The sequence below is a fragment of the Heterocephalus glaber genome, unplaced genomic scaffold, assembly GCF_053883595.1.
Source record: "Heterocephalus glaber isolate CG9 unplaced genomic scaffold, H.glaber_assembly_v1.0 deba00000937, whole genome shotgun sequence".
NCBI lineage: Eukaryota > Metazoa > Chordata > Mammalia > Rodentia > Bathyergidae > Heterocephalus > Heterocephalus glaber.
In genome coordinates, this window is record NW_028258173.1 from 14,070,849 (window position 1) to 14,084,134 (window position 13,286).

General features: G+C 32.7%; 1 protein-coding gene across 12 annotated transcripts in view; it reads right to left on the bottom strand.

Moving 5' to 3' along the window:
- Positions 1 to 13,286, bottom strand: part of Cep112 (centrosomal protein 112) — a 655,204-nt gene that overhangs the window by 525,050 nt on the left and 116,868 nt on the right. For all 12 annotated transcript variants that reach the window (XR_015450293.1, XR_015450294.1, XM_087208582.1 and 9 more), the window contains 3 exons: positions 6,702 to 6,788; positions 4,233 to 4,332; positions 1,445 to 1,563 (listed from right to left, as the gene is read on the bottom strand). Coding sequence is in view for 10 of the 12 variants with exons in the window: in XM_087208582.1 (XP_087064708.1) it covers positions 1,445 to 1,563; positions 4,233 to 4,332; positions 6,702 to 6,788 (306 nt within the window). In the remaining 2 variants the exon portion in view is untranslated. The remainder of the gene's footprint in view (positions 1 to 1,444; positions 1,564 to 4,232; positions 4,333 to 6,701; positions 6,789 to 13,286) is intronic.

Genomic DNA, 13,286 nt, shown 5'->3' on the forward strand with positions numbered 1-13,286 from the left:
TACTCAAGCCTTCATTAAGAAAGTACTTTTAGGGGCTGGGGATTTAGCTCAGTGGTTTCGCCATCTGCTGTGCAAGCCCAAGGACCCAAGTTCAATCCCTGGTACCAAAAAAAAAAAAGAAAGAAAGTACTTTTAGCCACTCCATTATATATACAATGATACATAGATCATATTTATAGATCAGAGAATGAGTAGGACACCTAAGAAGAACTGCATGTTACGTGTATCATGTACACAGGTATTTATTGATAAAGACTATTATACCCTGTATAAAAGATGAACCTTTTAAAATACCTGTGTCAACTAAGCTAAAGAAGACAAAGGTGGGCTGGGGATTTAGCCCAGTGGTTCTGCCGCCTGCCTTGCAAGTGCAAGGTCCTGAGTTCAACTCCCGTACCAAAAAAAAAAAAAAGACAAAGGCAAACACAGGAGGCCCAGACATGGTTCAGTGGACTGCTTCTGAGAGGGGCTGAAAATCTCTCAGCCTGTGGACATTCCTTTATTTATCTTAATGGGAATGGAATTCTAACTCCTATTTGCTGAATACAACATTGATTAGGTGGGAAGAACAAGAGTCCAAAATAATCTATATGATGTATTGTACTCCCTATCCATGAACAGGGAAGAGAGAAAAGAACATGACATAGGCAGTCCAGGAAGACACTGGAGAAACAGACAAGACTGAGAAATTATAGGACCTAGAGCCAGAATGTAGGCAATAATTATGATAAAAGCACTGGCGAAAGTCTCATGAACTTTTATTCTAGTTTCTAGCTGAACAGGAACAGTGGGAATGGCTCAATAATAGCCATACAGAAGATCCATGGGTTTCATAAATTTAACATATGCAATTTTGACTGTTTGTAAGTGGTCTCCAAAATTCCTGATATGTTTCATTTGTGTTTTATCTGAAATGTACACGTTAAACAAGTATTACATCTTATATTGAAGAATAAGTGCCTTAACAGGCCCAGGGGACCAATTTCTCATATGCATGTAAGTATGATCCATCCACTAGTGATCTTGTTCACATAACATACAAGCTTGTATGATAAATTCTAGTCTGGATTATGTTATTCTGTCCAGAAGTTCAGGAAAGAAATGGTCTAAGTCCAAATTAAAACAACTATTTCCCTACAGATTTTGCTTAAAATATATTGACTATGACAGAAAATTCAGAACATTAAATATAAGAATTAAGTAAAAAAAAAAGAATTAAGTCAAATGTATGTTTAAATGAAAACTATTTTATAGACCAGACTTCTAGAAGAAAGTATAACAAAACGTAAACAGTACCTATTTCCAATTTGTCCAGAATTTTTAATTATTTTTATTTTCTTTCCTTATAATTTTTGTATATTCTATAAAGTCCATTGTTATAGTTAAATATATTAATTTGAAGCCTATACTTTTATATTTTTTATTACAATACTAGGTAGCTTACCTTCTTTTCCCAATCATTATTCAGAGATTCTGTACTTTGTTCACATATCTTTTTTAGCTCTGCAATCTGGTTTTCTTTAGTCTCTCTGATAATTTGACAGTCACGTACAAGGGTCTGAACTGTCAAAAATGATGAAAACACAGTTAAACCAATTCTAGAAAACATATAAGAGTGTCACAATATAAAACACAGTATAGTGGTTAATAGATAATTCAATTTTTCACCAAGTCTTCTCAATTCACTCTTCTAAACTATCTTTTATTTTATTCTTTGCCCTTTTTCTCCATTTCTAAGACTGCTGTGGTTGAACTGTCTTTGCTCTCTCCCTACAAAATGTTAACAGTGTGCTCCCTTCAAGCATTCTTCCCCTCTAACTGATCCTTTACTGCTTTACAGAGGCCTTTTAACAATGCAAATCCAATCTTGTTACTCCCAAGCTGAACATCATTCTGCCATTCTTATCACCTAGGAGATAAAAGCCAAAAGCCTGGAAGAGTGAGGGCTGCCCTCTCCCTATCTCTTGCCACTTCCACTTTTTAAACCTGCGGTGTAAACACACCAACCTATCTGCAGATTCCAGAGGATATGTTCTTTAAAATGTCACTGCCTAAATATCATTGCCTATCACCTATTCCCTCCTTTGTTGAAAAACTCTCAGTCATCCTCGGAGTCTCAATTCAAGGATTAGCCTTTTTATAAACCACTAGCCTTATTCCTCCTTTTGTAGAGGCAGAAAAAAACCCTTTATTTCTATGAAAACCAAACACATTACTCCACTGAGTCATTTATATTATTATAACATTCTACTTGCCTATCACCTATTTTCACTGAGAAGAAAGATTTCAACTTCAAAATGTTATCCACAGGGCATAGCAGTGCCATATAGGTGAGTTCTCAAAGAAATGTTTACTGAATGAATAAATAAAAGTATCACTTCAATATATGTCGCTCCTACTTTAAAACTACTTTCAAGGTTTATGTTACTAAATTGAAAATGTTTTGAATTATATAAAATATTTTTCCTTGCCTAGAATGTGCCAGGCCCTAGATTCAATCCCCAAAACTGGAAATACATATATATATAAATTAAAAATTATTTTATAAATTATTATAAATAATTTTTATCTTCTTTCCTAAAATTACACTGCACTGATGTAAATAAAAATTTGTTTAATACATTCATGTCATCTGGATAATAAAATAAATTCAGCTGTATTTTTATTTCAATGTAACATTTTCTTACCTTACTGAATACATTTTTATTCATGTACTTTAAGATAGAATTTTCAGAAATATTCCCTTAGAAATTTTTTTCACTTATATCTCAACTATGTAACAAATAAAGGGAGGAGGAGAATCCAAGTTGACATAGTGTTGGCCTTTAGCACATACAACACATTTTACTTCACAATTTCAACACTAAATTAAGATCTGGCTATAATTCAAAGGCCTGAAGAAACATTACTTTTTAAATTTAGGTATTTTTAAACTTTAGGCATGTTTCAATTGCCTGCTTTGAATCAGATTAAGAAAGCAAGCCTGGAAATTATGTTTATAGTTACAGATAATATCTGGAGAAAGAACTTTAAATTTCTAATTACTTTAAACAACACTTCAGACTGGAAATTAATCTAACAGTATCTATTTTATTGGTTAATGTATATATAAACTGCCAACCTAAATTTTCCAGGGCATTACCATTCACTCAAACCCATCTAGGTTTGGTGATCTGGAAAAGAGTCAATAAGCTCTAAAAACACCTAAATGAAAACTTTTTCTTCTTTAATCTTACTGCCTATAGGTCATTATTCACTGAACTGTGATTCGCTCTTCAAAATTTCTTCTTCAGTTCCATTCTTACAACTACCACTGCCAGCACTTAAGATATTCTGGGTCCTTATCACTTTATGTGCAAAATTATAAAGTACAGAAACATAACATCTTTGAGTTGGAAGGGACTTTACATACTTATTCTGACATTATATTATAATGAGTAAACCGAGACCCACAGACTTCCTACCATTATGTATGAATGGAATGTTCTCTTCTGCATGCACTCGTGCTCTTGCTCTGCCTCCCCCTTCCTCTTTCCTCCCTCCCTCTACTGTCTCTCTGTTCTACACACCCACCACTGACATGCTTTCCCTAAAACTCACACCTCAAAAAGATTTTTCTGGCTCACCAGCTTCTAGATGATGAAGCTCAAACTTGTAAATCTGAAATTTAAGGTCACGTTTTATCTTGCCCCAAGCCAGCTATCTTAATCTTTTCCAAATTTAGCCCTTAATGTACAGATTACCCACTCTAGCTACGTAGGTTTGCAGCATCCACCCCACAACTTACCAACTTCAGCATTCCTATCCCAGGATAGAGAACTCTTCTCACCAGTTAATTCAATTTTACCAAACTTTAAAAAATCTTACACAAGATCTTTTCTCAAAAAAACCCATATATATATATATAATTTTCTCTTCCATAACTATCTATTGGTTTCAATGCTTTAATCCATAATCACAGTCAGCTTTAAACTTGATGGCTTTCTTTTCCTTCTGAATGAATGTGTAAATGGGGAATACTTTTTAAGTTTTTCCTGTTGATCCCAATACTAGCCATTGCCACTATACATCTATAGACACACACACACACATACACACACACACAATTTCACATAGTCACATGAAAGTTCCCATAAATTCATTTACTGATGGAAGCTCAAAGTCAGAAATTAAATTTTACATTTTATAAAATAAAATGAAAACATTATTAAAAGATTCATGTAACAATACACCTTTCTTTTCAAGCTTTCTTATAATCTCCTCTGTTTCATTTTGTTTCTTCTTGTATAAAGTTTTCAGTTCTTCTATTTCGTTATTTTTTCTTTCTAAAATCTGCAAATAAACAAAAATTTTAGCATACCATATATTAAGTACAGAACACATTATTTTAAAATGAGCATAATACTTTTGCAGATTTATCTATCATAAATAATTCCCTCTCCAAAATTATAATGCATTGAAAATACTGAATATACTAAAATACTTGATTATCCAAAAAATTATGTTATCTGTTTGGGATTGTCACATATTAATTTTTAAGGATATATAAATAATAAATTAGGTGATTCCCTAAAATATGTCAGAAATTAAACTGTCATAAAGTGGCAGAGAGAAATCTGACATGTTGGAATAATACAATTCACTCTACTGCACTTAAATAGAGCATTTTTCCACCGAGCATATCCCTGAATCCCCCTCAAATGCCCTTCTACCATTTTAGTGCACAATGACAATTATTCCCAGACACATGGGAAGATGACATATAATAAGCTTCTTTTATATCTAGATCTGCTACATGAACCAAAAAAGAGCTCAAATTATGTAAAAAATTGAATTAAAATTTTATATCATTGATTTACGTTGTATCAAAAGCTTTAAATTTAATCATTTAATAAATCTGATCATGATTTTAGGCTTCAAAATATATCAACACTAAAAAAAACAACAGAAACAACCAAGATGTAAGAAAGTTAGCAAGCAGAGGAAAATGTCAACCAGGGGAAAAAAGAAAAACAAACTGAGATAGTAGGAATATACACTTTTCTTACGGTTGAGGTACATATCCCACGCACCGAAACTCAAGTAAAAAAGTCATCTACCAATGTCTACTCAACTTTTTCTGAGTTATTTTACTGCCTACACTTTAAATTACCTGTCCTTTTTTCAGTCTCTAAGAATAATAAATAAAAGGAGCAATTTTGACTGTAGTGTCCAGAAAGAAGAAAAAAAAAAGATACAAATGTATGTAAATGAAATGCTCTGGATTTTATTCCTCTCTGATTCTTGACATTTAAAAAATGCCCTAAGCAACAAATTGATGAACATACTTTGAAGATCTAGCACAATGTTAAGGATTTCATTTATATGTTACCTATTACTTCAAATTAGTTATATTGCTTTTATTTTCACATAAAATTTATTTGATAAGGGAGATTCCTAGAAAGGATTGTATGAGTAAATGTTTTTATAGATCTGTGTAAAATATACTTAAGAAGCCTATTTTATATTCTATCATCATGATCTTTCCAAATCTTTTATATTAACGTCTTATAAAGTAATAGATTCTATTTCATTTGGATATGTTAAAATTATATTACCAAAATATTTATGATAGAGAACTATTTTATCTAAACAACTTAAAGTAAAAATCTAATAAAAATAAAAAGTAACATTTCCCTTTAACATTTGAATAGGAGAGTTAGAAAGGAAAATAATTCAGTATTTTTTCCTTTTTTTAATATGCAATTATTGTCTTTCTTCTTGCTGCTTTGAAAGATGAGTCAAATATGCACCTGGCAAATATTAATGTATTTTTCCATTTCTCTAAGTTTGGATACATACTGTTGCAGCCTGAACTACTCAGCTCTGTCTCTTACTTAGTTTTGAGGAAGCAAAATCTATTTTTTTTTTTTTTGGTACTGGGGATCAAACTCAGGTCCTTGCGCTTGTGCAGCACTGAGCTAAACCACAGGCCCACTGAGCTAAATCCCCGGCCCGAGGAAGCAAAATCTTATGCTTAGTTTTAAAACAGTATACTCGAACTTTCTAATTGGATCAACCTTATATATTTAAAATGCACAAACATTATTTTACATTACATTGGTTTACATTATTTGATCATGACAAAAATAAAGTATCGGCTCAAATTCCATACAAGATAACCAGAAATTGATTTTTGCTGAATCACTTAGGAAGAAAATAAAATTTATTTAAAAAGAAAGATTGAAAGACTGGAACGTATAAATCTCAACGAGCCACTCAAAAAAAGAAGCCTTCATTGTTAGTACTAGCATGCAGTCTATACCAAACAGATCTAAGTCCAAGAGCTCCTTTTTAAATTAAAATGAAAATTATAATTATCAAAAAACTGAAAGAATATTAGGCAAAAGAAATTCTGGTATTCACAGTTAGTATCTTATTTCAATTATTTCAATTTTCATAAAAGTTAGTAAAAGAATAAAGATTTCAAAACTTTCAGTACAGCCTTTAAGTAATAGTTTGAAGAACTAAAAGATAATATAAGGTTTGAAATAAATTGCTTGGCAAATGAAGTTTACAAATCAACTTTAGCAAATTCTACATATACACTCTAATAAGCAAGTGGGTGGCAGGGTAGATGCACAAACTGACAGGTTATCAAAAGCCCTAGAATATTTTAAATATTCAACAAAAATAAAAGGAATTAATGATATAAACCTTACCTTCTGAACATCTGCATCATGTTTCTGTTGCAGCTTAAGTTTTTCTTCATGAAATTTTGCTTCCATCATTTTTATTTTCATGTCCAACTTTAAGGAAAAAAGTTTAAATATATTATTAATTTGCTTTCCCTTTGGCAAAAATATATAATTAAAATAATGCCTTACATAAAAGAAAGTATCACGTTTCACTTTTACCTTGTAGCCATGAGTTCTACCAATCATATTACATGTATCAATATGTTGATTACATTCTTTCAACCACTTTCAAGCTAATTAAATCTTTAAAATAAATTTCACTTAGTAGGCACAACTGACAATACATTAAGTACAGATTCATCAGTTATCTCCTACTTCCCTCCACCCCTCAAAAAAGTCATTTTCTAGCAGTATTCTGCTTTTATATTTAAATCCACAGTATTCTACCCTGATTTTTCATTTTTATACATCTCCTCCAATCTTTTTTTTCTTTGCTCATATCTACACGTTCATTCAAAATACTCCTTAACTTCACCTAGATATTGGAATATGACAATTTAAGAATGAATATCTATAAATGGCAAACTATTCATAATGCATATCTCTCTCCTGTTTTCCAGTTCTCTCTTCTGAAATCCTAGATCTCCACTCAGTCAAGGCAGTGATTTTATCTACTTTCAAGCTTCCCTTAACAGTCCTATCCTCCCAAAACAAACACGACATTGCAACAGCATTCTCAGCAAAGCAAGCAAAATCAATGCTGTGGAAAAATGAGTGTATCCTAGAATTTTTTTTTTAAATGTGGCAACAGGTTTTAGGAAGCAACACAAAATTGATTATCTCAAGTGTGAATGTATTTGGACACTTAGTTCTTTACAGTTTAAAAGGATATACACAATGGAATCTGACAGACCTCATTTCTAACTCTAATTGCACCACATATTAACTATAGTGACTTTGGCAAAGTCACTACTTTGACATTCTATTTTCTTTTCTGGAAAACTTATCCTTACCTCAATGGATTATAAAATTATATTCAATGAAATAATTTAAGTAACTATATTCACAATACAATGTGGGGATCAAAGAAGGTATGCAGAAATTATTGGTCAACAACATTCAGGAAAAAAAGTTCTTTTAAAATTTTTAGAAATGTACTTTCAAAATATTTTCTTAAAACTTTTTGAAATACATTTCATATTTTCACTTACAGTTTCAAATACGAAAAAGAATACAAACTGAAAATATACATGCATGACCAAATCAACATATCAAAATTAAGTATTAAAATTTTTAAAATGAAAGGTACATAACAAAGTCATAACTTTTTTCATTACCAGTGGTAAAGGAGAAGACATTTATTTACTATGTGAAAGGAAAAAATTCTGAATATTTCTCATCTCCTCCCTTTAATCAGATGATGGCTCTTGCTCATTTTTGCAGAAATAGGACTGAGTGATCTAACTCTGTGAAGATTTTCAATACAAGTATTTTTGGGTCCATTATCAAGAATTTAAACCCAAAAGCAACATAACACAGCTTGCCACGTACAGAGGACTTAATTCACTGACAGATTTCCCAACACGACCTTCCAGACTAGACAACTTGTCATACCCTTAGTACTATAGTCATTCTCTAGGTACTATATGACTGTCCATTGTAATCCATCCCACCACCTTCACCTGTCTCATTTCATTCTGTATGGACCAAATTATGCACACATGGTTAAGTGATCCATTACCTAGTGAACAACCAATTAACACCTCTCTATCTCTGTCTCTGTCTCTGTCTCTCTGTCTCTGCCTGCCTCTCTCTCTCTGTCTGCCTCTCTCTGTCTCTGCCTCTGTCTCTGTCTCTCCCTTCCTCCCTCCCTCCTTCATGTGAACTAAGATAGAAAGTTAGATACTTTGGGAAGAAATGTCAAGTTTAATGGAACAGCAACCAAGACAAAGCAGAAAGAAAAGCAAACAAACAGTAAAGATTAGGAGCAACATAACATTTGAAAGAGGAAGGAAGCAATTTCAACCTCCAATGGTCTCAATGATATGAAACTTACTTGAGTTCAAAGGATTTCTCAAGTCTCTTTTTATTTATGGTGGCCCGATGGATTCTGCTGTTTGGTATAACATTAAACTTAAAGAAAAACTGTAAGAGTAGCACAAGGAATTATACATTTTGTACCATGTGCTTTGTCATTTTATATGTATACCTACATCAATATATAAGAAGATTTGGAAAGAGAAAGACTTGCATGTTCTATTCACAATCATTTACATGTTTGCCTCTTTATTCCTAGACTTCTGTATATATTTCTTTACAACAAGGACATTTTAATAACCACGGCAGAATTATCAAAATCAGTAAGTGTAATATTAATATTGTCTAATGAAAAGTGAATAGTTGAGTTTTATAAATTATCACAATAATGCCACCTATAACTATTTTTTTACTTGATCCAGAATCCAAAGCAGAATCCTTTAGTTCTTATATCAACTCTATCTCCTTTAATCTCAAACAGTCTTTCTTTTTGTTTCTTCACCTGACAAAGAGTACAGCCAGTTATTGAATGTCTCCTAATTTGGATTTATCTGATGTTTCTTAATAATTACATTTACTATCTTTTGACGTGAAAGAGATGTGGGGTCCTTTTATAGCCCATGATTTTATTTTATTTTTTTTCCCATTAAGTTTATTGGTACATTTTAGGTATAAAATACAGTTACATTCATCATTGGGATCTTGTACCATTGCATGAGTATCTTGGTTCTTATTTTTTTCCCCTTCCCCTGCCCTCCCTTCATCCCCTTCACCCCTCCGAATTTGCAAAGTTTGTTTCCATTTTTTTCCTTTTCCCATATTTTTCTTTTCCCTTCTTTCCTTTCCCCTACCCGTCCCACTTCCCCTACTCCTTTAGACCTTTTCTTCCTATTACACAGTATCAATTATGCACTTTAAAAATTACAATATCAAGATCTAGGAGACATTACCACAGATTTTACAGAATTTAAAAGGATATAGAAAACAGCACATGATTTTAAAGAAAGTTGGCTTGTTCTAATATTTTCAATGTAAGGTTTAGAAGCCGGGTTAAAATAGTGAATACCAATTATTGTGAAAGTAATATTAGAAAGTAAGTTTCACTACTGCATCCTTTAAATAAATTAAGAAAAGTATTGCTTCTCTGGAAACTCTAACTTTGATGCTATAGAACAGCTCTATACTTCTGCCCTGTACTTTAGGACATAATTCATGAAAAACTGTCAGGATTAGAATACATAAATACAATTACTAATATAATGAATAAAGATAATGCAAGGATACAAGATTTAGATGCGTACACAAGTATACATACAGATATGTATAGATGTATGAATCAGTATATATGTTATGCATATGTAAGAGTAAATATTGTTTAGTTTAATAGAAGACTGAAATTAAAAGACTTCAACATTTCTAATTTGTTTGACCTCCAAGTAATTCTGACATCAAACATCTAAATTTTCTTTTCTTAGCATCAAAATATATACTATTTCAAATTTTTGAAAGCCTGAAGATCTCTATTAGGCTATAATGAAGCAACCAGTACCAGACTTCCACTGCTAACAATCATTAACGGAATAAATTATATCAGGTAACTCTTCTCAGACATGAGGGAACAGTCAGAATGTAATGTGATTGTCATGGATTGAGTCCCACTACAGGCTTTCTGCCTGGTTACAACTGGAGCCCAAGTGGAGCACCACAGACCTGCTGAGCTAAGAAAGCAGAAGTCAGGGTTCCGAGCAGTTAAAGAAGATGGAATCTTAGTATGAGGCATAAGAGAGGTATAAGCTACCCAGCAGAATCCTCTGCCATTCCTTGACCACAGGCAAATGGGCTGGAACATGCATGCATTGAATCAATAACAAAGCACCGCAGCTACCAGCTAAAAAACAACACATAAACAAAGCTGGGAGACACCAAAGAGACGGTATGGAGACACTTTCCTAACAATTTGTGACAAGTGGGCATCCAGATGAAACACCATAAAGGTCATACCTCAGATATACTTCAAACCTCCCTAACAAACGCAAAAAGCAAGCCTTTATCAAATCCTCAGAGACAGACTTTGTAGATTGGGTTCTGCCATGTTAGAGGCGTTTCATAATATCTCTGGCTTTCCCCAGACTTAGCTCAACAGAACACATCTATATACATATCTGTATCTATATATGCACATGTACATGAATATATATATATATATATATATGGAAATTAATCTTTAAAATTAAACAGAATAACTAAGCCTAAATTATAGACTCTTTAATGGCAGGCTAAGATAGAGGGATACTAAGGAGTATAAACAGGCAAGCTCTTCTTAAAATGATGGATAAGAAAAGTGAATGCTGCTGGGTGTGGTGTACATGCCTGTAATTCTAGCAATTTGGGAAACAGAGCCAGGAAGATTGAGAATTTGAAATCAGCCTAGACAATTTAGCAACTTGGCAAGACCCTGAACCTGTGTTAAAAAAATAAAAAAGAAGGGCTGAGGATGTAACTCAGTGTGAAGGCTCTTGGTTTAATCTCCAGTATCACACACACACAAAAAGTATATCCAATCTTATTCCATTACTGAAATCAACCACTGTTCTCCTTGTTCTCACTTACCAATCTTTTTTTTTTTTTTTCAGTACCAGGGATCGAACTCAGGATCTTGTACTTGCAAGGCAGGTGCAGTGCCACTGAGCTAAAACCCCAGCCCTCACCTACCAATCTTCTAATGTTAAACAGGTTTAGTTTGGAACTGAAATGTACATCTAGGCCATTTTTCCCCATCAAAAATATTTATGATCAGAATCAGTTGGGATAAATGGAAAGAGGAAAGCCTCACCTCATTTGAGCAAATCTACAGGCAATATAACCAGATGATCCCCTCAGACAATACTTGAACCACCCCAGAGGTAAGCAACCCATTTATAGAAAAAGGAAGAGAGAGATATCAAGAGATCAGGACTAATTTCACAGTACTAAGAGTATACAGCAAACTACCCTATGGAAAAACTTCTGTTTTAAAAAGCATTCCTGAAAGTTATACCTAAAACTTAAGAAAATTTATTTACACAGTCCACTGGCCCCCTCTGAAGTATTTACTTCAAAGAATAACTGTTAGGTTGGACATTCTTGCCAAATGAATAAACCTTATGAATATGTTCATTTATTTAATATAAAAGTCTCCTTGGGTAAAAAAGATATCTTACAGTATAACTAATTAAATTTTAGGACAATTACCAATATCATTAGTTTATTTTACTCAATATTTACAAACTTTGAACTAAGGGGTTTTTTTTAAATAAACTTTTCCAAATGTTCTATTAATCAGCTCTATTCAACATTACTCCTATAGAGAAGCACGTGTCTTTATCTAAATTGATAGGTTTAATCTTAGCTGTTGCGTAAGTGTAAATTTTAACAGTTGATAGTGAAATTAACAGAACACCAAAATAAAAATAAAATAGCCTGGTCGGGGATTTAGCTCAGTGGTTTTGTCACCTGTTGCACAAGCACAAGGACCCAAGTTTGATCCCCAGTACAAAAAAAAAAAAAAATAGCCTAACAACAATCACTAATGATTCTGTAAGGGAGAAAATGTACTAAACTTATTTAGACAGGCATCCATACAGGCAGAGGCAGGAGGATCGCCTGAGATCAGGAGTTCCTTGCCAACCTGGGCAACATAGCAAGATCCTGTCACAGAAATAAAAATAAAATTTTGATGTAGACAATAACTCTACAAGTTTTCGATGAAGTTTAGACTGTAGCCATTGTAATATTACTGAAATATTATTGATTTGGTTTATTAATTGTGCCTACATAGCAATTAAATTGTACAGCAGAAAAGACATAAAAATTTGTGATTTTTAACCCTCTATACTGCCAAACTATTTCCAAGACATTATCAGCAACAATTGAATGATACATTTGCTTAGTCACACTTTCTGTGTTTTAACATTCATCACTTATCAAACTGCAAAAGTGATATGAAATAATCAGGACTCACTCAGATACCTAATTGTTACAATTATCTTTCTTGAGAATTTTGTTAGATACTAGTCAGAGGAAATTATCATGTTAGTAATTATAATATCTCAGCATCTCTTACTCTCAAAATAACTTATATTTCATAACACTAAATATGATCCAATATGTTTATTTGTAACTTAGCAAGAAAAGTTCTTTCTCATGTTGTCTTATCTCTGGGGATTAAAGATCTATGGAATTCTACCAAACAGTAACTTAAATCACTTCAGAACATAACACATTTAGGAAGTCATATTTAAACATAGTGTGTGCTGGTATTTTCTTCTAATTTTTAAAATTTGTTCACACATCATGTATGAACAAAATTTATATAAAGCATAAACATAATACAAACTGAGTTTTTAACTTCTCTGGATGCATTGGTGGGTTCTTCAGTTTGGTTTGGTTTGGTTTGGTTTGGTTTGGTTTTTGTTGCTGTTTTTTTTTCCAGTACCAGGGATTGAACTCAGCACCTTGCACTTGCCAGGCAGGTGGCACGCCACTGAGCTACATCCTTGGCCCCTGCTCTGTTTTCATATTTAAAACTCTCAT